Source organism: Hyperolius riggenbachi, chromosome 11 (genome assembly GCF_040937935.1).
Source record: "Hyperolius riggenbachi isolate aHypRig1 chromosome 11, aHypRig1.pri, whole genome shotgun sequence".
In the NCBI taxonomy this organism is placed as follows: Eukaryota; Metazoa; Chordata; class Amphibia; order Anura; family Hyperoliidae; genus Hyperolius; species Hyperolius riggenbachi.
In genome coordinates, this window is record NC_090656.1 from 108,129,774 (window position 1) to 108,154,869 (window position 25,096).

Here is a 25,096-nt window from a genome sequence, read left to right on the forward strand (position 1 = left end):
GCCTGCTCACTAGAACAGTTCCTGCGAGCTCGCAGGAACTGTCCAATCGGTATACTTTTCCGCAAGGACCTAGGATGTGAACTATCCCATTTAAGAAGGGAATTCGTGGCCGTGGGTTTGCGGAATATCTGGGTTTCCAGTTTCCCATCATCAGTTTTTGAGATAGTCAGATCAAGGAAGTTAATTGATCTTTCGTTTACTTCATATGTAAATCTCATGCCGATGTTATTGGCATTCAACATAGTTACAAAATCTTCAAACAGATTGCGTGTGCCCTCCCATAAAATAATGATGTCATCGATAAAACGACCCCAAAATATTATGTGAGCCGTATAAAATTGCAGATCTTCTGAAAAGACATATTGGTCTTCCCACCAGCCCAGGAACAGATTTGCATACGAGGGCGCGCACGCCGTCCCCATCGCACTGCCCCTGAGCTGGTGGTAGGTTTTGCCACCAAACCAGAAGATATTATGTGTCAATATAAAGTCCAACAACTTAATCAGAGTATTATTGTGTTCAGTGAGGTGGTTTCCCCGCGTAGACAGAACCCCACAAATGACACCCTTCTCATGGACTAACTCAAACTTGATTTGCTGGATCTCTGTAAAATCATGATCATGCATCTTATACCCTTTGCATGTATAACCTTGTGCTATGTGTTTACTACCTCTCTGTCTGTCACCCATTGTTTACATTGCATGTATCCCTATTTATTATCCAGCACTGCGTAATATGTTGCTGCTTTATAAATACAATAAATAACAATAGTAATAATATAGTAAAAACAAATGTCTAACAGTACCTGACTGCATTTCATTTCACTTTTTTAAAGCTCTACTTTCCACATCTATGATATGGACTTAAACTTTTAAGAGTAACTAAGGTAAAATCATAGAGCCTGTCAATAAGAGGCTCTATCTTAATGTGGAAGGATGCGAAGTTAAATACTTACTTGTCCTGATGTTTAGGCCCCCTTCCTTAAAAGTGCAGTCATGGTCATATTTCCAAAGACTGCCAAACCTCTTTGGAAACCTCAGCCTGCGTTGCCGCAGCCCGCCTTGGCAGCCACCAATCAGGCAGCGGCTGCTGAGCTAGGAGTTGAGTAGTTAAATATTTACCTGGGCCGACATCTCCCCCCCCCCCCCCCCCCCCCCAAAACTGCAGTCGTGCCCTTGTTTCCGAAAACTAGCAAACCTCTTCGGAAACCTCTGCCTGCGTTGACGTGGCTCGCCTCCAGCTTGGCAGCCACCAATTAGGCAGCAGCTGCTGAGCTAGGGGTGGGCCATGCAATCAAATGGGCATGAAGAGAGCTTTGGCTGTGATTTTGAAAAAAAAAAATCACTAGGGCCCAATCTCCAAGGTGGAGTGAGCGATCACCCGCCTGGAGGGATGACACAAGAACAGGTACAGTAATTATTTAACCCCAAGAAAACCCCTCCCCATCATTAAGACATAACCTGTCATGACAGCCTCTGTCATTTTTAACGTAGGTACTCTTAAAGAGAAACTGTAACCAAGAATTGAACGCCATCCCAACCATTAGCGGATAGGATACCCCCTTTCTCATGAGAAATCTTTTCCTTTTCATAAACGGATCATCATGGAGCTCTGTATGGCTGATATTGTGGTAAAACCCCTCCCACAGTGTGATGCCAGGACCATGGTTCTGACATCACCCTGTGGGAGCCTTGTTGCGTGGTGGGATATAACAGCTGTTCCCAGCTGTTTCCAACTCCTAAAATAAAGCAAGCAGCATCTCCTTCCACTGACATCACCTACCAGCTGTAAAAACATCACCATGTGATAAATGTCAGAAAGTAAATCAGGGAGAGGAAAGATTTTACAACTGACAAACACTGACTAAATCATTTATATAAAATTATTGTAAAAAATGGAGCATTTTTTTATTACATTATTTTCACTGAAGTTCCTCTATAAAGAAAAAAAAAACGGACACATTTTAAAGTAGATACAAGATATATATTTTTAATTAGTATTACAACCACTTAACTGTAGAAAAAAAAAATATTCAAGATAAAACAGGAGCGATTTCAATTGTGTTGATCCTTAGAACGGTCAGTGGTGTGATAATGACTGGAATACAAAAAGAAAATGTTAAAGATGTATCGGGAAAAAATGAAATACAAACAAAGAAATTGTTAGGAATTAAATATTTATTGAAACACTGAGGGTATTTATTGCTTTGGCTACATACAAATAGTGCATACATGAGCCATACATGATATTCAAAAGAAGATTTAAGGTAGCCATTCATCTAGCGATGATGGGCAGATTCGGCCAAGAGCTCTCTGATCCAAGAGAGATTTGTCAGCTGCCCATACACCGCAGGTTGATTCCCGATCGTTTTCATGCTGAAATCGACCCGGAATCGGTCTTGTGCTGCCACATCCGCCGCTTCGATGCAGTCCAGTGCAAGTTATACATTACCAGTCCGCAGCCTCCGCTTGTCCTCCACTGCCTCCGGGATTCCTCAGTTCTAGATACACGCGCCCCACGTGGCTGCCTAGTAATGTTGCCACGTCTGTGACGTCTGACGTCACACACACGCGCGCCCTTACTAGACAACCACGTGGGGCAGCAAAGGACAAGCGAAGGCTGCAGACAGGTAATGTATAATTTGCACTGGGGGGACAGTGCTGGGGGTATTGTCGCGTTCGTCCCTAAATTGCAAGCCGTTACACCTGCGCAGCCGATCGGCCTTACATCTTACAGCATGTGCAAACGACTAATGCAACCAATTTCGGCCCGAAATTGGTCACATTGTCGGTCTGGCATGTATTTGGCAGCACCGATTTTCATCCGATTCGATTATGATCGAATCGGATGGTCGATCGGTCGTAAAGTCGTCTGATGTATGGCTACCTTTAGTCACTGCAATCCAGATAAAAAAGCCCAACCTCAAAACAAAACGATAACCTCTGTAAATCAGAAGTAGCTTCCTGGCACACCCTCTTAGGAGTGAACAAGAACAAATATGGTGGATAACGGTGCACTCTTGCAATGCAACAACAAGCTTTAAGTAGAACCGGTACTACATTTACCCATGTTTATCTCATGTTGCATATCAGTCCTGGTACGATTTAAATGCGTTATGTGTAGCCAGGAGGTCTGTAGGGGCATGGGGTTCTCCATAGGAGATACTAATTCAATTCTCCCTAGCAACGGGGAGAATTTTAATTGGTCTAACATGAACCAATGAGAATTCTCCCAATTGCTGAGGATTCCCATTGGTCTTTTGCATCCCTAGGAGGATCCCCATGCTTCTGCCTGGCCCCAAACTGTGTCCAAGTGGTGGAGTCGGAGCATGGAGTCATGTGAGTATTTATGTCGTGGCTACGACTGAATCAAGCAAAGCGGACACAGGGACTAGCCTAGTGAGAGCAGACATTGTCCGTTCTGATAGGCTTTCATTGCATACATTTTCCTGGCCAGGGAACGTTCTGTTCTACAGTTTCATTGTCTCTGCTCAATGACATATTTATTGAAGTATACCAGAGCTAATATCTATAAGTTATTAAACCTTTTTATCTCTTTTTTGCTCTCAGAAGCCATTTTCTGCCGGGAAAGTGTTTTATGGCTGCAATTCCTTATCAGAGTTATGCTATAGCCCAACCAGATCCTGACTGGACAGAAACTGATAATTAACTCTTTCAGTCACAGAAATAAATTTAAAAAAAAAAAAGGAACCCAGCATAGCTATTTCTGAGCTTTTCTGTGCTTGGCACTGTACATATACAGGATCATGTCAGCTTGGCACTCCTTTAAAAACAGGCATTTCACTTCCTCTTCACTTAAAAAGGTATAAACCTCACATCACAGGACAGTGTCCTGATCCAGGCCTGGAATTTATACCACACAGACTGCTTTGCTGCAAAAGCAATGTTTGCTATTCAACATCGATCACAACAGCGCTCATCCTTACTTTTCTTTTTCTGGTATCTGTGTCGCCTCCAAAACCTCATGTTTATCTTGGGATGAGACTCTGTTTTTTCAATGACCGTGGCTTCAACTCGTACTAAATCTTTCCTGGAAGACAATTTGAAAACACTCATGCTGTAAATATAGTTGCACGTTTTACAGATTTCTAAACATGCAGACTCTGGATCTCTAGGTATTAAGCGCTCTTTGATGATCAGCGAGATAGATTTCTACACATTTTTGTTTTCTTTTCTAGATTTATTTATGTTTTAAAGCAAAAAAAAAGAAATATCCAAATCATTATGTAATAAAATGCACTATCAATTACACTGCAAAATTCAGAGAGTGTTATAGGCTGTGACTCCGTGACACAAGCAAAAAGGTGAATTAAGGATAGCGTACACCATAGCAGTCTGCAAAACTGGATGTCACACCATTTATTCAACTGTGACAAATCTCAATATTATAATCAGAAGGAAAAGATTATGAAGACAACGGCTTACCCAAGCAGAGGCTTTCCGAGAAGTGTAAAATTATCACTGCCCACCAGCAATACCTGGGAAAAGAGAAAGGTCAAGAATTAGAACAAATGGATACAAGGCTGCATCCTATTGACTTCAATGTTAAAAGAGAACTGCAGGAAGTGTCATTGGACTGGCCAGTCAATACTAATAACATTTGTTATGTATACTCTTTGAATGGTTTCATCCTCCCTGGTGTTCAATTTCCCCAGGATTTCTGTGCAAAGAGATCCAATTAATTTTCATAACCCTTTTTTTCCTGTAACTTAATGTGTAACCAAAATGTGTCAAGCAAGGGTCTAGTATACAGTGCAGGAGTATTGATGTGTATGCAATACTGTTATCAGTATGTTTTGTATGGACGTGTATATATGTGGCGATATATTGCAGCTTTACTTACCTGGGGCATCTTCCAGGCCCTAGAAGTCTCTGTGTCCCTTGGCACAGAAGGTGTGCGATATGATGTCGACTGACATACATGACGGGCCCTGGCTGCTGTCCCCCCCCCCCCCAGTATAAAATGCCAGTGGTGCTTGGCCAGATGATACTCATTGAGTACTCATTTGACTGATGAAGCAGGAATCCCACAAGAAGTGTTGCACTGTGGAGTTATTAAAGTTTTTTTGAACAGGACTTGTACAGTATTTACCCGAGTATTCTATGGGGAAGTAAGTCCACCACTATCTCCCATTTTAAAACAATTGTTTTTATTCTTTTGGTGCCCCTGTTCCAGTTTGTTGTTTATAAACACTAATAGACTTACAAATGGCCTCTGTTAATGGAACCTATATGTAAGTAGGGAACCAACTATATAAATGATTCTTGTGAATAGGACAGGTCAGTTTCAGATAAAAGGCATGTCAAGGGAACTTATATGGTACTAAACTTCCTATGCTCACAGCAAGACATCATCCCACTTGTTACTATTTTCAGCTTTACAGACCAGAACAAATTGCTGTTGGATGACATCTATTACAAAGAAGTGTTGGTAGAAGTTAAAGAGAAACTCCGACCAAGAATTGAACTTTATCCCAATCAGTAGCTGATACCCACTTTTACATGAGAAAAATAATGATTTTCACAAACAGACCATCAGGGGGCGCTGTATGACTGATTTTGTGCTGAAACCCCTCCCACAAGAGGCTCTGGTACCGTACGGTACTCTGGGCAAACTGCCACAATGTAACAATGTTCAGACAGGAAATAGCTGCTTACAGCTGTCTGTTAAAGCCAGACCAGCTACATAATCTGCCCACAGTAACAATGTCACCATGTAAAACATGTCAGAATGTGAATCTGGGAGAGGAAAGATTTTACAATGAGCAAACACTGACTAAATCATGTATACATAATTATTGTAAAAATGAAGCACTTTTTTTATTACATTATTTTCACTGGAGTTCCTCTTTAAGACGCATACCAACATGCAACTATGGTGGTCCACAACAATCAGTTATGCTCATTTCAGTTGCCTTTGCAGAATGTGTAAAGGTGTCACCCAATGGGAATGGTAGTTGGGTAATTGTGTATGCTGGAAAACCATGCCCAATCACTAGTTATTTCCCATCGCAGCTAACTCCCACTCATATCGTTGAGCACAAATGATCATTTCATGTGCCCAATAATGGGTAAACTCTGTCCCCAGGTCCTGACCATGCACCTGTATGAATATATAATGTATGACGAATGCTTATAACAGTAAACTAGTAAAGCCACGTTCCCTTGAGTTTACTATAAAGGGATACTACTGTATTAATATATAAACAGAATTAGCCATGAAACTGGATGGGTATTGCTTAAAATTATTGTCAAAAAACAGTTTCCAGTGGTGACACTATATGATCAATAGACCATAGGTGGGTCTATGAACGGGTTTTGTTCAACTATATACAAATACATTGCTGTCTCTGCGTCCGACTTAATGCAAACAGATTACAGTTCTGAATAAAAAAACAACTCTTCGATGAATCTCTCTCACTTTCCCCCTTTCATAATTTGTTAATTATCGATGCGGGAGAGATTCAGACCACCATGTGAATCATATTTTAACTCGAGATAGTACTTCATTATCGTGCTTTAGGTTATGGAAAGCAGGGCAAGCACTGACAGATAAGATAGATGAACATATAATCTTCTCTGCTCTCCAATGCATTCACACATCTCTGCAATACAGGGGGCTTATGGTAAGGGTCAAATGCAAATCCCACTTCTATGTATGTAGGCATTTACACAATGCAGCCCAGATACATTTGATGTTGTGCTTGAATTCACTTAAATAGAACAAATAGGCCCATATGCAATTCACTTTTTCACTCAAGTTTTCTCCTAGGAAATAATTTTTCATCTTCTATTTAAAATAACTTTCCAGCATTTTTCAACTGAAAACGTACCAAAAGTAGGTGAAAAGGTAATATCAAAATTATTTGCTTGCTTTCTGGTGGCTTAAAAGACATTTTATTGATAGTTTAAAAATATCACCTAGAAGAAAACTCAGGAGAAAAATTGAATTGCATATGGGACATAGTGTTTTATCATGCATTGATTTATTGTGCTAAGCACTAAAAAAAGTATCTATCTATCTATCTATCTATCTATCTATCTATCTATCTATCTAGTAAGTATTCACAGTGCATCACTTTTTCCACATTTTGTTATGTTAAAGCCTTATTCCAAAGTGGATTAAAGGAAACTCAAGATGGATGAAAAAAATTACATCCAGTGCTTCCTCAAGCTCATCGGTCCCTCACCAATTAGGCAGGGGTTGCCGAGCTGGGGGCAAATGGGTGTGGCCAGAGCCTCATTGGTGACTTTGAAAAAAAGGAAAAGTTCCCAGAGCCCATTCTGTGAAGCAGGTGGCGCAATCACCTGTTAGGAGGGAGGACGCCAGAACAGGTACCGTATATATTTGAGTAGAAGTATAGAAATAAAATGTAGGTCTGACTCACTAAATAAAAGTATAGGGGTCGGCTTATACACTAGTCATGGGCAACACTGAGCACACTGAGTAATGTGTGTACTATTAGTGACATTCCCATTTGCAGCAATTTACCCAGTGGTAAGTGATACTTTCTTGATAATGAAAATACCAAGAAGGCACAGGTCTGAAAGTCTGGGCCGCAACAATTAACAAGGAAAGGGGCAGGGAGGTAAATACTGTGCTGCAGCCTGTCATGACAGGTTCTGTCAGTTTTAGCTTAGCTACTCTTTAAAGGGACACTGAGCAGTCAATAAAACCGAAATTGGTACTTAACTGGGGCTTCCTCCAGCTCACTGTAGGCCGCGAGGACCCCCGGCATCCTCCTGGATCCTCTCCCAGTCCCCCTGGTGGCTCCCTTACCGGCGACTTTCGGGCTGAAGGTCGGCAGTACACTTCCCGGATGGGGACGCTCTGTGTCATCAGGACAACGTGACAGTTCTGTTAATGCACAGGTTAGAGTTAGAAGACCGCACATGCACAGGACGGTCACGCAGCCCGGCGTGATGACATGTAACAGCCTGCGTGTTGACGCGGAGCGTCCACGTCCAAGAATTGTACTACTGACCTCCAGCACGAAAGTTGCCGGTAAGGGAGCCGCCAGCAGGACTGGGAGATGAGCCAGGCGGATGCCGGGGCACCTTGCGGCCTACGATGGGCTGGAGGAAGCCACAGGTAAGTACCAATTTTGTTTTTACTGACTGCTCAGGGTCCCTTTAAATTAAGAATTGCATGAGGTAAACTGTTTAGTGAATACTACATAATTGAATTTATCATCAAGGTGATAAAAAGGAGAAATTACTCAGAACCCATTTTGAAAAAACAGGAGAAAAGCTTGGTGAATTGTGCCCAACGTCAGGAGATTCATTTTGTCATTTGATCATTTTTACAAACAAACGTGAAAGATTACCATACTCGGTTTCTAATGTGTACATGGATTATAATGAAATATCTGGACCTGGTTCCTGTAGACTACAGATAGCAACTGGCATCTGAACAATACTGACTTCAGCTCTTTTCTCCACACACATGTAGTTTGTTCTGCACAAAATATTCCAGAACTGTCAGGTGACCCGTGAGATCGTTCACGTCAATCTACTTTTACTGTGTATGAAACTTTACCATTTAATTTGTCTTTTGTAACTATGGTTACATTACAAGGGGAGAAAAAAAAAAAACTTATGTCAGATGCTCACTGCTGTTTGAATTTCCATTGGAAAGATCTCCCTCCGTTTCCCGCCTAGGTAACATGAATCACTGGAAATTAGGAAAAAAAAAAAGAAAAATAACAAAAAAGGGGAAAAATAAATCCCGACAAGTTGTAAACCCATTCTGTTATATGATGAAAGGACATTTACTGCTGTGTGTCCCAGATGTAAAGCTTTCCCTTAATTTTCTCTTCAGGAAATCTTAATCACCCCACAGTAAGCGAAGGAAAATATATTAGGGGGAAACAGCAATGAAAACTTCCATAACAGCCAAAGTACCTTTTCTAACCGGATTCTGTCTCCACACTGAGCTTCAACTATGCCGTTAACTAAAACAAGATCTTCGTTAGTTACTTTCCACTGTTTACTTGCAAAGTGGATAACGGCAAAAAGACGTCCAAACTGCCCTGCGGCGATGAGGTTGTTGACATTTTTAACCAGCTCTAGAAAAACAAAGAAAAGACGCGGAACAGAATGAACAAATAAATATGAAAATTATGACTTTTACGTCGACATAGGTTTATAAATGCATTTCAGATCAAAGCATTCTTGCTTTAATGTTCCCGGAAACAAAACGAATGATTAATTTAAACCGTTAGGGCCCGTTTCCACTATAGCGTTACGAAATCGCCGGCGAATCACCGCAGGCAAATCGCATGCGGGTGCGATTCCGCATGCGTTTTTTGCCGCGATTTCGCATGCGATTTCGCATAGGTAAGGCTGTATGCGATTTTAACCATGTCACTGCCTGTGTGAATTAACATGGGTACCTATGCGAAATTGCATGCGAAATCGCGGCAAAAAACGCATGGGGAAACGCATGCGATTTCCCTATTAAATACATTGCGTGCGATTCGCCTGCATTCCACACGCAGGCGAATTCTGAGGCCCCTACCCTGCAGATTTTTTCTGCACAGAAAAACGTGCGGGGAAACGCACAAGTGGAAACAGTCCCATCCACTTGTACTGACTGTGCAAATCCGCATGCGGGCAACGCATGCGGATTCGCGATAGTGGAAACGGGCCCTTACAGTTAAAGCTTAGCTCCGGCTTATCTTAACTTGTTTATATATCCCCGATACTTAGAGGTTATTCTCTGCATGAAAAAGTTTTATAGCTGTAATTCCGTATCAGTGAGGGTTATGCTATAATCTGCTTATGCTTTAATCTCTTTGACAAGGGTCCGAAAAAAAAAGAAAGAAACTGTCACTTGCGTGCCTGAGGGTTAACGCTTTCAGACAAAAAAGAAAAAAGTAACAGTCTAGTTATTACCGTATTTGTCGCACCATAAGACGCACCTAGGTTTAGAGGACAAAAACCAGGGGTAAAAAATTTCCACGGTGCAGTGGCATCTTGTGGATGCCTCCCACTCACAGCAGTAAACCTTCTGTACTTTCGTGCTCAAAAGAAAGGATGATCGATCAAGTAGCAACTGCATGCTCCTGGCAGCTTCTCATGCAAGCAGGCAATTTCTAAAAAATAGAAACACTCACCATAGGTGCGTACTGGAAGGCAGCTTGCTTGCATGAGAAGCTGCCTGGAGCATGCAGTTGCCACTTAAACGATCATCCTTTCTTTTGCAACCAGAACATTTACTGCTGATAGCCTTGTCCCACTATGTGCAGCCTGGGGACCAAGGCTTTCCTGGATGGCACAGTAACCTGTGTGGTATAATTGCTGGTAGCCTGGATCGATGTGGGGCGGGCGGCTGGATCTTCATGAAGACCTTAGGGGGCAGTGGCAGCATCCGCTTGATCGGCAGCAGAATCTGCACGCAGAAGGCATGCTGAATCACATGCAGGCGGTGTTTCCAGTCAGCCATGGATTGCGACCAACTTCCTGTGTTGAAGCTGGGTTCTAAATCTGTGTGGCCGGGCAGCCTGCATGTGGTGTCTGACTCTGTAGTTGCTGCAAATTTGCAGGGTGGTCTCACGGAGATTGTCACTCCAAAGCGCCGTGCAAAATCGCAGCAACTACCGCGCCAGACCCCACGCGCAGGCTTCCAAGGCACATGCAGGCATCCCGGGCACACAAATTTAGGACCAAGCTACAGCATAGGAGGTTAACCACAATCCACGCCTTACTGCAAACACCGAGTGCACGCCATCCAGCATGCCTTCTGCACGCAGAGTCTGTTGCCAATCAAGCTGATGCTGCCGCCTGAGGTCTGCATAAAGATCCAGCTGTCCACCCCACATCGATCCAGGCTCCAAGCAGCCAGCAGGTTAGACCACAAAGCAGTTATACCACACATGGAGCTGTAATGTTGCCACCCAGGATAGCCTTGGTACCTGGGCTTCAGACACCAGCAGTTGCCGCACGAGAAGGGGGGGATGGAGACAGCACCTTTCGGACCATAAGACATAGTGACTTTTCCCCCCCACTTTTGGGGGAGAAAAAGTATGTCTTATGGTCTGAAAAATATGGTAATATGCTTACCGTTCAACATACACATGCTTATCTCATGTCACATATCACCTCGGGTACACTCTAAAAACATCATCATCATGGAAGTATCAATATACTAACCTTTGTGATGTTCTGCCTCTTCAATGGGATCTGGGAGTTCAATTTTCGGCCATGGTGGTTCAGATAAGGATGTTTTTGGTACATAGCTAAAAGGATGTATGAGGATTATTAAATGTAGTGCTTTTAAGTCATTAAACAATACAATAAGAGACATTGCCCACAATTCACTAAGATCATGCTAATGATAATAAGGCAAGTGAAAATTTATCACCACACATCGATCAGTATTTTAAGTGTGAATTCACTAAGAAAGCTTGCCTTATCAGGGTTTGGTGATACGTTTTCACAGTGAGTGTTCTCTTATCACTTCAGTCCTTAAAGGAACACGATCAATTACAATTTTTTGTTTTTTAAACTTGGGATTGAGAGAGTTTCTGAAGTGTTGGTAAATAATGATGTATGCAATTCACTTTCTTATCTCTTGTTTACTGTATTAAATTCCTTTCACTATAAACTAACGGTAAGTCTGCTCTAATCTGATGGCAGAGTGAGCCATGAGGGGAGGGGGAATTCCCTCACAGTGCATCTGTTAACTCTGTGTGTGTGAGAGAGAAAGTCCTGTGTCTCTGAAGAGCGCGGAGGAAATGTAACTTCTTATAAACATTTGTAATTGTATGCGACACCACAGCTTTTCATACCTTTTTTTGCTTTCAGAGAAAAATACCTTGTAGACTGATAAAAAAAAAAAAGCATCCTGACCGGGACAGGAAACTGAACTGAAGGGTAGAGGTACTTGCTCCCTATTATACTGCTGCCTATTTTGTATGCAAATTTTTTATCTATTTCAGCTGTATGTCCTGGGGAAGAGGTGAAGTGCTACTGATGCTTATCAGGACAGATCAGGAGGGCTGGCTCCAACAAAAACACACATTTCCTGATACATATATAGGACTGAATAGAACTTACATTATACTGCTGCTCTCCTGTATCCATGCTTTGTATTGAGCGTGACTTGCTGGTGTCATGTGGGCTGCTGCCAAGCTAGGGCTTAAATTCTGGGGATGTCTTATATTTCAAGCATTCTTGATATTCCTGCTAGGTTTTATTCTCAGGGGATGTCTTACTTTAGGGGAAACACGGTATGCTGTACCTTGTGTTCTACTCTGGCTTAGTGAACTTGCCCTCTATGTTATTTATAATTCCAATACCGGCTGGACAATGTACCGTCACGGTTTATGACTATGTTGTATGAGGTGAGCATTTTTCCTATGCTTAATAAAAGAAGACTATGGTTTAAAACAAAACAAACAAAAAAAAAAAACCACCCTGTACAGAAACTCACGTGCTTATACCAAAGCCTCCTAACTGATATAATGAGGGAGGGCAGTGTCTATAACAATCCTAGCTCCCCTCCAATCCATGGCGAAGGAAAGGGTGATTGGCAAGACTGTCAATGCCTCCTCCCAGAGTAGGTAAACCTGATGATATTTAAAGCAGACCTGAACTCAGAACTTCCTCTCTGCTCTAAAAGATAAGCAACAGCATAATAATCCTTAAAGAAAGACATTTATTTGTTACAGCTGATAAAAACCCTGCAATACATCTGCAGTGTATCTACTTTCTGCTTTCATAGCAGCAGACTTATTAACATCCTGTGCTTTCAAATTAGCCTCTCTGCAGTGGAAGTCAGATGACACAGCTGAGGGATCAATTTACAACTTGTGATTAGTCACAGATGAAGGGGAATTAGACAGGCTAAACTCTCTAAATATATACAGGGTGCATTTCTGTCTAAGAGTTCAGGTCCACTTTAGGGCCCGATATCTCCACAGTCAGACATACTACACACCTCTGTGTTAAATTGCAGCCCCTAGTCCTTATGGTCCCTGTGATAAAGCATACAAAGCTATCGTGTGAACTAGCAGAGCTGGGGGCTGGATTCTGCATGGAGGTAGTTCGGGAGGTCCCCTCGTTACCCTCAAAATGTGTTGTGTGTATGAGGTATGAATGCAGAGATATCAGGTCTTAAATATTATCTGCACAAAGTGAGGCAGTAGGAAAACCAGTCTGTTTCATACTGAAAATCACGGCTAAACCACAATTTTGCTACGTTTGCGATCCTTGTTCAGGAAATTGCTCCCTGACAGAGTATTGCAAATACAATTACGACAAAATAGCAAGGATTTTGCCATGACTATGTCGGAAACAGGGCCCTGAGCAATCTGAATTTACTAGGGTACCTACATAAGAAAAAAGAGGGGCATTTTAAACTAAGGGAATAAAAAGAAAATGGAACTCTGCGCACCAGAACTAAATATGATTCCTCCCATTTTTTTCTAAACTACACTGACAGGGTAAGATGATTATTTTCTCTTAGTTTAGGGTCGAGTGCTGTAAAGAAGCATTGTTAGCCCAGAGGCTAGCTATGCTTGTTACTATGGATGCATGGCATGGCAACAGAGAAGCTTTCTGGTGAGCAGAACAATGCGCTTGGGGTCGTGCATCGTTACTGCTAAAAATATGGTGCCCCGTATCTTTAGGCAATGTTTCTTTAGGCAACTAGTTTCTTACCTACGATGGTCTTTAAACAGTGCTTCTGACATTTGCCATCTAGCGAATGTACCTAGATTTGTTACCAGGCATTAGTAAAAAATCCTGAAAATAAAGTCTGAAAAATCTGCATAGCACTTTCACATAATAACCTTTAAATGACAACAGAAAAATAATAGGAATATATTACAAATGTTATTCCTAGCTAATTTCCACTCTAATTATATTTGCAGAGTTCCCCTTAAAGAAATGGCCATTACCTGGGCTGCAGTGGAGAAGTCTGTGAACTCTGACATCTAAATTGAGGCAGAAGCAATGTAACTGCAGAAAAAGAAAACAAAAAAATATACTATATTAGTAGACATAAAAATGCAAATTAAAGCCCATCTCCATACATGGATATCAGAGCTAACACACAGAAACAGGATTTAGCACTAGTTAGGGTTTTATACTTGAATTTTATACTCTGAATTAAATGCAAAGTGTGCAGAAAATCTATTTAGGTGCCGCACACTGAGCTGGTGGTCATTTCAGATGCAGCCTTAGCGGTATGCGCTGGCGTTCTCCTCGCTGTTCAACCAAATGTAAGTTACACATTTTTTTGCTTAGCTGCTCCCAAGGTTTTAAATTTAGGTTAGGGCCCGTTTCCACTATCGCGAATCTGCATGCGTTTCCTGCATGCAGATTCGCACAGCCAATACAAGTGGATGGGCCTGTTTCCACTTGTCAGTTTTCCTGAGCATTTTTCTGTGCATGATTTTTCTGCACGGCAGAGCCCTCAGAATTCGCCTGCGTGTGGAATGCATGCGAATCGCCGCTAATGTATTTAATAGTGAAATCGCCTGCGGCTTTGGTATGCGAATTTTCATGCGAATTCGCATGGAAATCAATGGAAAAGCACACTGGCACTGCCATGGTTAAATTTGCATACAGCGTCATCCATGCGAATTTTCATGCGAATTCGCATACAACCGCATGCAAATTTTTACCGCGGCGATTCGCACCGCACAAGTGGAAACGGGCCCTTAGGTCACTTGCCCGGAGGTTTGCCTCACCGTGGCGCAAGTGTCTAGTATAATATACTTTGCATGCAAACCATATTGGAAGCTAAAGTTCCTCCTAGTTTAATAAATGTTAGCACTTGTCTTGGATGCAGGGCATGCATTTTTCAGTCTAACAGAGGCGGTGTATGCCTGTGCGATTAACCATTCAATTGCAACATATGTTTAGGGACGCGCAGCCTTTCCACCCACCTTTTCTTAACTTTGTAACTATGTAACTGTCAGGTTAGCTGCTCCTAGCCCCTCCTCCTGAGTTTCCTGTTTGCATAAAAAGTAGTAGCAGATTTGCATATGATTTGCATCTGAATTTAATGCAAAGTGTGCAGAAAATCTATTTAGGTGCTGCACACTGAGCTGGTGGTCATTTCAGATGCAGCCTTAGGCCTGGGGCACACCAGAGGAGTTTTTCTGAGCGTTTTGCGTTTTTAAATCTGCTGCTAATGTTATCCTATGTGTCTGTGCACACTGGAGCAATGAGGTTTTGTAAAAAAAACCCATAGCATTACATTGGGAAGAGCTTTTGAAACCTCTAAAAGCTCTTCCCAATGTAATGCTATGGGGTTGTTTACAAAACCTCATTGCTCCAGTGTGCACAGTCACATAGGATAACATTAGCAGCAGATTTAAAAACTCAAAATGCTCAGAAAAACTCCTCTGGTGTGCCCCAGGCCTTAGTGGTATGCGCTGGCGTTCTCCTCGCTCCTTGTATACTTGGCACAGCAAAATGGCTACAGCATCAAACTCAAAATATTCACGTTACCATTAAAATTAAGCCACAGTACACCAGCATACTACGATTACTGTACTCCTCTTCATATGTGTCAATTAAAAATCTACTTTGCATTCAGAAGTTACAGCCCTTTCACATGAGCAACTAGTTGATAGGCAGTGAAAAGACTGTCGAACTCTCACAACTGCTCATTGTTGCCTGGCAACTGCTTGCTGTTGCCTGATAACTGCTCACTGCTGCCTGGTAACTGCTCACTGAGCACGCAGTTCAAATGCCCATGTGAAAGAGCCCTTACTGCGATGGGAGTAATTACTCCTAAATATTGTAAATGCATGCTAGCTTCCCTATAGGGGTGAGGGTCCTGTGGAATTCATGTCATTACAGAAAACCTGTAGGAATGATGTAGTGGTGAAACAGGAGCACTATGTTTTTACATCCTGCTTTTTATTTTATTTTTTATAAATTTATTTATTGTATTTTTAAACCGCCAACATATTACGCAGTGCTTTGTGTTGACTTATGAACCAATGAAACATAGGGAGGAGAATAAAACACGAAGCTATCAATGACATTTCCTAACGTTGTAGCACCTGCAGACCGAAGTGAAAATATAATATTTAATGCCAGTTACAAAATGACTAGTAGAGATTATATAAAATGTGTTGTACTAAAGTAGAGTTACTCTTTAACAAGTGTATGGCTAAGTATGACAGCAAAAAACCATACCTACTTAGTGCTTATTTAAACTAATTAAAGCGCCATGCATACCTAGCAAGTTATCGGCAAGAACATCAGAGATTGCATAAAAAACAAGACTTGTCATTTCCACTAATGTGATGCATTCAGTTTGCTATCACATTGCTGCATGCATTTTTGTATGTTGCCCTACTAACTGACGATGGTGACCCTGCCAAGGTGGAAATACGGCTGGATCATTTTCTAGCTGCGTACATTTGCATACAAAATTTGCAAATTCCTACATCAACTTGGAATGACTTCCATCTCATTAAGCTGACCGATATGAATGGGGCCAGGTTACAGCACAAAGCATCACAGATGGCCATGTTTTGTGGTACAATGCACAGCCAGCTGTTTTTTTCCCCCCCCAAAGGGGTTAATGTGCCCCGCAGCATCGGTAACCATAACCCTGTGTAATGTAACACTTTGTCTAGTGCTACACAACAACAACCTAGCCACCACCCCTTCCATTTCTGCCACCGGTGGGATGCGCTGCATCAAATATATATATATATCTCATCTTCCACGGCACTTTCCAGAGCACAGAACCATGTCACCAACACTCTTAGAGAACATCACAATCCAATTCCTACAATAATCCAGTAATCCGTCTACTGTCCGTATGGAAATCAAAGGCCAATTTTAGGGTGAAACAATTCCCTCGTCAGTATTCTGCAAGGGTGGTGGTAAGCAGGGTGCTCAGAGGAAACCCATGCAAACACGACAACAATATACAAACTCCACTGGGTTTGAATCCCAGCAAGGGCACTATGTGTACGGAATTTGTATGTTCTTCCATGTATGCGTGGGTTTCCTCCCACGTGACAAAAAAACATACAGGTAAGTTAATTGGCTGCCCGCTAAATTGGACCGAGACAACAATAAACATATGACTGTGGTGGGGGATTAGACTGTGAGCTCCTCTAAAGGGACAGTTAGTGACAATACAATACACTGTAAAGGGGAGCATGCGATATATAAACACTAAATAATAGAAATATGAAAATAATAAATACTATATACAGTGGGATGCAAAAGTTTGGGCAATCTTGTTAATTTTCATGATTTTCCTGTATAAAACATTGGTTGTTACGATAAAAAATGTCAGGGTACTTATCCGTTAGCCGGGCGCATCCGGCAGGTGGCGCTAATTACTATTCCCCCTCCAGGCCGCCATGGATAGTAGGGAAAGATGTAACTCTGGTGGAGTTTTGGCGTCACCTGTCGGATGCGCCCGGCTAACGGATAAGTACCAATGTCAGTTGAATATATCGTATTTTATAGGAGACACACACAGTGATATTTGAGAAGTGAAATGAAGTTTATTGAATTTACAGAAAGTGTGCAATAATTATTTAAATAAAATTAGGCAGGTGCATAAATTTGTTATTTTATTGATTCCAAAACCTTTAGAACTAATTATTGGAACTCAAATTGACTTGGTAAGCCCAATGATCCCTGACCTACATACACAGGTGAATCCAATTATGAGAAAGGCCTGGTGCACACCAGAGGAGTTTTTCTGAGCGTTTTGAATTTTTAAATCTGCTGCTAATGTTATCCTATGTGTCTGTGCACACTGGAGCAATGAGGTTTTGTAAAAAAAAACCATAGCATTACATTGGGAAGAGCTTTTAGAGGTTTCAAAAGCTCTTCCCAATGTAATGCTATGGTTTTTTTTTACAAAACCTCATTGCTCCAGTGTGCACAGACTCATAGGATAACATTAGCAGCAGATTTAAAAACTCAAAATGCTCAGAAAAACTCCTCTGGTGTGCACCAGGCCAAAGAGTATTTACGGGGGTGAATTGCAAGTTTCCCTCTTAAGTTTCTCTTAAGAGTAGCAACATGGGGGTCTCAAAATAACTCAAATGACCTGAAGATAAAGATTGTTCACCATCATGGTTTCAGGGAAGGATACAGAAAGCGGTCTCAGTGATTTCAGCTGTTTCCACAGTTAGGAACATATTGAGGAAATGGAAGACCACATGTTCAGTTCAGGCTTGAAGTGGCAGACCAAGAAAATTCTCGGATAAACAGAACATGGTGAGAACAGTCAGCGTCAACCCACAGACCAGCACCAAAGACCTACAACATCATCTTGCTGCAGATGGACTCACTGTGCATCGTTCAACCATTTGGCGCACTTTACACAAGGAGATGCTGTATGCGAGAGTAATGCAGAGGAAGCCACAGCACAAACAGAGCCACTTGAGGTATGCTAAAGCACATTTGGACAAGCCAGCTACATTTTGGAACAAGGTGCCGTGGACTGATGAAACTAAAATTGAGTTATTTGGGCATAACAAAGGGCGCTATGCATAGAGGAAAAACACCACACCATTCCAAGAAAAAAACTTGCTACCTACAGTAAAATATGGTGGTGGTTCCACCATGCTGTGGGGCTGTGTGGCCAGTGCAAGGACTGGGAATCTTGTCAAAGTTGAGGGACGCATGGATTCCACTCAGTATCAGCAGATTCTGGAGACCAATGTCCAGGAATCAGTGACAAAGCTGAAGCTGCCCCAGGGCTGGATCTTTCAACAAGACGACCCTTAACATTGCTCAAAATCCACTAAGGCATTCCTGCAGAGGAACAAGTACAACGTTCTGGAATGGCCATCTCAGTCCCCAGACCAGAATATAATTAAAAATCTGTGGTGTGAGTTAAAGAGAGCTGTCCATGCTCGCAAGCCATCAAACCTGAATGAACTAGAGAGGTTTTGTAAAGAGGAATGGTGCAAAATACCTTCAACCATCCAGACTCTCATTGGAACCTACAGTAAGAGTTTAGAGGTTGTAATTTCTGCAAAAGGGGATCTACTAAATATTGATTTCAAATTTTGTTTAAACAATTATTGCACACTATCTGTAAATCCAATACACTTCATTTCACTTCTCAAATATCACTGTGTGTGTCTCCTATATGATATATTTAACTTACATTTTTTATTGTAACAACCAACAATTTATACAGGAAAATCATGAAAATTAACAAGGTTGCCCAAACTTTCGCATCCCACTGTAAATACTAAAAAATAATATCCACTAGGCCACCCATTATAGGACAGAGAGCCCTCACTGAGGCCTATCAAAGTTAACATATTTTGGAGCTGTTTGGTCAGTGTGGATGTAGAGAGGGATTAAAAGGCATTCATGTTTCATGGACTTTTATATTGTACAATAGCATGAGATCTTAGTGTAGGAAGTTTCTATTTTTTCACTTTATTAAGTCAGGGAGCAGATAAGGAAGGAAAGCACATTCACGTGACAGCTCTGTCTCCAAGAAAAGTGTTATCAAACATGTTAGTTTGTTTTCCTTGCATGGCTGTATGGCTACTAGAGATGGTAATATTTTATTACAATGATGCAAATGTTGTTTATTTTATTTTACTTTATACAGCTTGGAATTGGACCAATCAAAATCATCAGTGTTTTTGATTGGTCAAATGCCAAACGGATTTAGATTTCAACTTGACATTTTATTTAATTTATTGACATCTAGCAGGATTAGTAGGCCTGAACCAGAACTTTTCATAAGGTTAATAAGATTTGGAAATTAATTAAGCTGTCAGGGTTTTTATTCAGTATAGTCCTTAGAAACTGAGGTGGCTGTACTGGAACTGTGGACAAAAATAATACAGATTCCAAAAGCAAATGACTGATTTAAGACTCATTCACTTGGAAAGCTAGAGGCAATGAATGTCTGCCAGGACAGCCAGGCAAGGAGCATTGTAAAATAGAAAATAAATATGGCATCCTCCATATCCCTCTCAGGTTAGTTGTCCTTTAAAAGTTAAAGTGGACCCAAATTAAAAATACAAGATTTCAGAAATAAATTCTATTTTCTAAATTATAATAATAAATAGCAGCCTTTTTTCAGCTGCATGATGACAAATATAAAATATTTTACATTTATTGTAGGAACCCCTCCCTTCCTTTCAAATTGCCGGCCAAAATCCGGCAAACTGGTGGAATAGGTGGTGTCCGGCAATGGAGGAATTGCTAATGGCTGCCCCCAGTACAACCCTAGTTATTAAAAGAGAAGGGTGAAAAGCATGTACTGAAATGCTCATAGGCTTGAAGGAGTGTTTATTTATCTGTGTATGTGTCAGAGTGGTGCAACTAAATATTTTTAATTTAAAAAAATGTTTGGTTTGGGTCCGCTTTAACTGGCGACTTTAGAAAAAAACAAAACAATGAGATGACACCCCGGAACAGGCAATAACAATGGCGCTAGTCTACTTTAGGGGAACCAGCAGGAAACCTCATAGGGTACAGCTCTCCAATCACAGGACAGCACAAAGTGTTTTGATTGACTGAATAGTATGGGCATAGTTTACTACAACCTAGCAGTTCGAGAGGGTGCTGTCCACCCAATCACATTAGCCTGATTTCCCTATGAGGTTTCCTGCTGGGTCCCCTAAAGTAGACTAGTGTCATAATATTAATACCAGTGTTATACCTGCACCAATAGCGGCTTTCCACTTGGTCTTTGACAGAAATAGCCAAGCCAGATCAGGTTTGCTCTACTGCACAGGCACAGATGGCTCACGCCTGCACAGTAGAGCAGACCCGATCAGGTATTTACCCCAGGCCCGAGCGTAAAACCACAACAAGCAGACTTTCAGGGGTCCCACCGCTGGATCTCCTATGCTGAAAAGAATGGGGGATGCCTCTTTAGGATCCTAAGACTTCCCCCTCCAGCGATAAGTACCCCCCAGGGCCCCTTTTTTCCCTTCAGGTTCACTTCAAGCAGAATTACATGCATAAAAAAAGGCGTAGAGTAACGTATTGCATGTAGTGTATTGCATTCTGCTCTACTTATCATGTAGTGACACTTTACACTCCTTATTCTGCTGAACGCAGTTTAGCACATACACTCCACTGGATGGCAATCTAAACGTATGTATGAACAACTTTATATTTAAAATAAAGTGCCTAGTCACTAAGTACTTGAACAAAATTGGACAGGAAGTCAGTGCTCTGGCCTCTAATTACAATGCATGTTTACATTAACTTTTTTTTTATGAATGTATCTTTCCCCATCCCCACCAAAACTCAGGAATGACAATTCTTACATTTCTATGATTTAATAGCCAGGAAACACAACTGCAATGAAGCGATATAATAAGCAGCAGTAAATGTGTGTGTTATTATCTAGCACTGTACTTGTGACATGTCATGACACATGAGCTCTGTGGGTGACCCTGAACCCTCACAGTCTCCGGCTGCAATCATGCTTTGCACATGCATTAGGTGAATGTCACCCCATTACCTGCAGCAGCCCCGACAGACCGGCTGGCCAGCACACTCCTCACTAAGTGGCCGCACACCGCCAGCGCCATCCTCCCTCTCTATACAACCTTGTTCCCTACACCGGCGTGCAACCGCACACTCCTTCCTCTGAGAACAGAGACCTAAGCTTCAGTTCCGCTCACACAGGAAGTGCTGCGGTGATGGCTCACTGGCACAGGAGCTGACAGCTGCACTGAGAGAATCCTTCGGCAGCGCTGACCTGCTCGGCATGGAGGAGTTTATTAAAACTCAGTTTGAGCTCCTGAAGGAGGAAAGAGAGGCCGAAATAGAAGAAACTAGGTATACGTGAATAGCTAGTTACTGTCACAGCACAGAGGGGCCATTGGGCTGGGGAGAGGCTCTTATATTTATTACACGCCTTGTAAGAGCAGCTAAGTGGACCCCTAGTGTTGCCTCTGTGAAGAATAGGGGTTGATGTATGGGAATAGCAGTGACATTCAGGAGAGGCTTAATGGGCAACTCTACTGTAGTACAAAAAGATAAACTATGGTCATTAAAGGATTTCCATGGCTACAAAATAAATGTAATGTTACTTATCTGGAGCTCTAGAAGTCCCTCACCACAGCTCTGGTCCTCTCTGGGGTCCCGCTGGCAGTCTCTAAGGATCAGGTCGGCGTCTTCCGCGCATGCATTTGCGCGCGCCCGCGTTTGCATAGTACGCTCCCTGTGATGTGCGGAGAAGATAGAGGCTGCCAGCGGGACCCCGGAGAGGACCGGAGCTGCGGGGAGGGACACTAATGACTAAGAAGCACCAAATAAGTAAAACTACATTTATTTTGTGGCCTCGGAAGTCCTTAAATATTATCAACCTTGCCTCAGTTTTCTGCTTCTGCAATTTTTTTTTAAACCTCCAGCACTAGTCTAGTTTAGGGGACCCAGCTGGAAACCTCATGGGAAAAGTTCTCCAATCAGAGCACCCTCTACAGCACAAAGCATGGTGCTTGGCCGAATAGTGAGGGCATAGTTTACTACAACTTATTTGAAACCTAGCAGTTAGACAAGTTACTTGTTATAGTTAGTTTTTCATCTCGGATCCGCTTTAAATATAATGCACAGAAGAGGCAAACTAAAAAGATCACTTGTGCATACTTTTATGATGCATTTCCTGGTTCACAGCTGCTAGAGCATTTATACATAAAGGCCACTGTTATATGTTTGCCATAATGCAGTAACTCTTCCTTTGCTTTTATCTATAGGACCTGGCAGGAAAATGTCTCTTTAAAGGAACTGCAGAGGAAGGGAGTCTGCCTGTTAAAGCTTCAGGTAGAAAGTCAAAAAACAGGGCTATATGGACGTCTTTTGGTGACCTTCACACCTAAGAAGTACAGCACTGAAACAGTACTGCCAACTAACAGCTTTGGATCAGGTATGCAAAGAATTAATGTTACGGGCAGCTTTGGACTTGTCTTATCAATTCGGGGTGTACCACTTACTTAAAGGGGGCTTTTCAACCATAAAATCAAATTCCATGTACCTACTACTCTGTGTTTATTATGCAGTCTACAGCATGATTGTGCATTGCAAGAATTCCAATAGAATCATAAATGGTTCTGCTGTAATGAATTTTATCTTAGGCAGCCTGGCTCTATTTGGTACATTGCCGAGGAGAGGGAAGCTTGTTATCTCCCCTCCCACAGTCCTGCTCCTCACTGGTTAACTGAGGGCAGATCAGTGTGACAGGCTGAGGCTGAGAAGGAATATGCACCTCACCCCTCTGCAGAAGCTGCTGAAATACAATATATGCTGTGCTCACATCTCTTTATAAAGCAAGCTAGATATGACAGTGCAATAAAGAGTAAGGGAGGAAATGACATCAGAATTGGCTTCAGTCAGAGGCAGCAAAGATGGAAAATGCTGGAAACAGTTTTCTCTTTATTTACTATATAAAAATCACTTAAAGTAAATGGGAATCATTTAAAAAAAAAATCCAGATACTTACTTAAAGAGACTCTGAAGTCTTTTTTTTCCCCCTGCTTTTGTCATAAATTCCGGTTAAGCATGAATGCCCCCTTGAATCGCCGCATTCCCATGGCAGATGGGTGATTTATTGCTGTGTAATTGACCTGCAAAGTTCTACGACTTTGCAGGTCGCAGATCATGCTGCCCTGCTTCTCTTCAGAATCAGAATCATTTATTTTCGCCAAGTGCGACCGAGGTCGAACCCGGAATTGGTTGTGGTACACATGGCAATGGCAACAGACAATAGACAGTAACATAAGCATAACAAACATAACAAGCGAGACAGTCATAGAGAATAGCATAGAGAATTAGACAGGCAGTGCCTACACATTTTTAACGGTCTATGGATAAGTAGGTTAGATGAAAGAGTCCAAGAAGAGCACCAGGGTGATAGCTGGTTCTTTACAGGCCCTGGCTCCAGTGTGCCTTGACCAGGCTGATTGGCTAAGTTGGCCTGAGCGACTGGCTTGCCGACGAGAGGCAGGAGTTCAGCAGGAGGGCTGCTTGGGGAAAAAAGGTGTCCCTACGCCTGTTAGTCTTAGGGCGGGTGGTCCTGTAGCGTCGGCCTGATGGGAGGAGCTTAAAGAAGCAGCAGCCTGGGTGGGATGGGTCCTGGGAGATCCTGCTAGCCCTTGTTTTCATTCTGGTGGTGTAGAGGAGGTCTAGCGGCGGCAGAGGAGAGCCGATGATCCTTTCCGCTGAGCTGATAACTCTTTGAAGCTTGTACTTGTCGCTAACGGTTGCTCTTGCATACCACACGATAATGGCGGAACAAAGAGTAGCTTCAATAGTGGCAGTGTAGAAGCTGGACAGCAGCTTCTGAGGCATACCAAATTTTTTCAATTGGCGCAAGAAGAATAGTCTCTGTTGAGCCTTCTTCCTGGAGAGGCTGAGCTTTGAGCTGTAGCTCAGCCTCTCCGCAATCAATCTCCATGGGTCTCCACCTCCTCTCCGCCCCTCTCAGTGAAAGGAAGACAGAGGGGTGGGGAGAGGTGGCGATCCGCAGAGATTGACTGCGGAGGAGGCAAAGCTACAGCCTGAAGCGCTGCCTCATTGAGGAAGTGAAGCCCTGCGAGCTACGGAGCTCTGCAGGGCTATTAAACAGCAATAAATCACCCATCTGCCGCGGGGATGCGGCGATTCAACAGGGGCATTCATGCTAAACAGGAATTTATGACAAAAACATGTAAAAAAAGAGACTTCAGAGTCTCTTTAAGTAGAGGGAAGGCTCTGGATCCTATAGAGCCTTCCCGCTCCTCTCTCGGGCCCCGTTCCAGCGCTGGCTCCCCAGTAGCAGTATTCAACCAGTTTGGTCAAATTCTGCTCTCCCTCTGCCGAAGGGAAGCTTACGAAGTCATTGGGAGCCCGAGTGCTCCCAGGCCGCTCCATACTGCACATGCGCAAATGCCCTCACTTGGGCTTGCGCAATATTGAGGCACCTGTCATCGGGAGGACTTGGCTCCCGAAGACTTCCGAAGTCACCCGCAGAGGAGAATTCAAACGGGGAAGCTAGCGCTGTGACGAGGGCACTGGGAGAGGAGCAGGTAGGCTCTATAGGTCCTAGAGCCTTCCCTCTCCTTAGGTAAGTATCTTTTTTTTTTTATGATTCCCATTTACATGAAATC

The 25,096-nt window shown here is 42.4% G+C and overlaps 2 protein-coding genes across 2 annotated transcripts in view; one reads left to right on the top strand and one right to left on the bottom strand.

Annotated features, from left to right (window-relative positions):
* Positions 1–1,961: 1,961 nt before the first annotated feature.
* MRPL21 (mitochondrial ribosomal protein L21) lies at positions 1,962–21,603 on the bottom strand. Its single transcript, XM_068260745.1, has 7 exons — positions 21,472–21,603; positions 13,925–13,985; positions 11,175–11,260; positions 8,925–9,088; positions 4,446–4,498; positions 3,947–4,050; positions 1,962–2,097 (listed from the first exon to the last, which is right to left on the bottom strand). The coding sequence occupies exons 1-7, from the start codon at positions 21,539–21,541 to the stop codon at positions 2,033–2,035; spliced, it is 603 nt and encodes a 200-aa protein (XP_068116846.1). The 5' UTR covers positions 21,542–21,603; the 3' UTR covers positions 1,962–2,032.
* A 17-nt stretch (positions 21,604–21,620) lies between these two features.
* Positions 21,621–25,096, top strand: part of IGHMBP2 (immunoglobulin mu DNA binding protein 2) — a 94,019-nt gene continuing 90,543 nt past the window's right edge. Inside the window, exons 1-2 of the mRNA XM_068260738.1 lie at positions 21,621–21,791; positions 22,709–22,878. Coding sequence (XP_068116839.1) covers positions 21,721–21,791; positions 22,709–22,878 — 241 coding nt within the window. The 5' untranslated portion in view covers positions 21,621–21,720. The remainder of the gene's footprint in view (positions 21,792–22,708; positions 22,879–25,096) is intronic.

What these genes read in the sequence shown, in the direction of transcription:
- MRPL21 (XM_068260745.1), bottom strand. Translation starts at nt 21,541, where the DNA reads ATGGCGCTGGCGGTGTGCGGCCACTTAGTGAGGAGTGTGCTGGCCAGC. An exon ending in GTCTGTCGGGGCTGCTGCAG is followed by an intron (nt 13,986 to 21,471) that starts GTAATGGGGTGA and finishes CTTTTTCTGCAG; the next exon opens with TTACATTGCTTCTGCCTCAA. An exon ending in AGAGGCAGAACATCACAAAG is followed by an intron (nt 9,089 to 11,174) that starts GTTAGTATATTG and finishes TTGTTTTTCTAG; the next exon opens with AGCTGGTTAAAAATGTCAAC.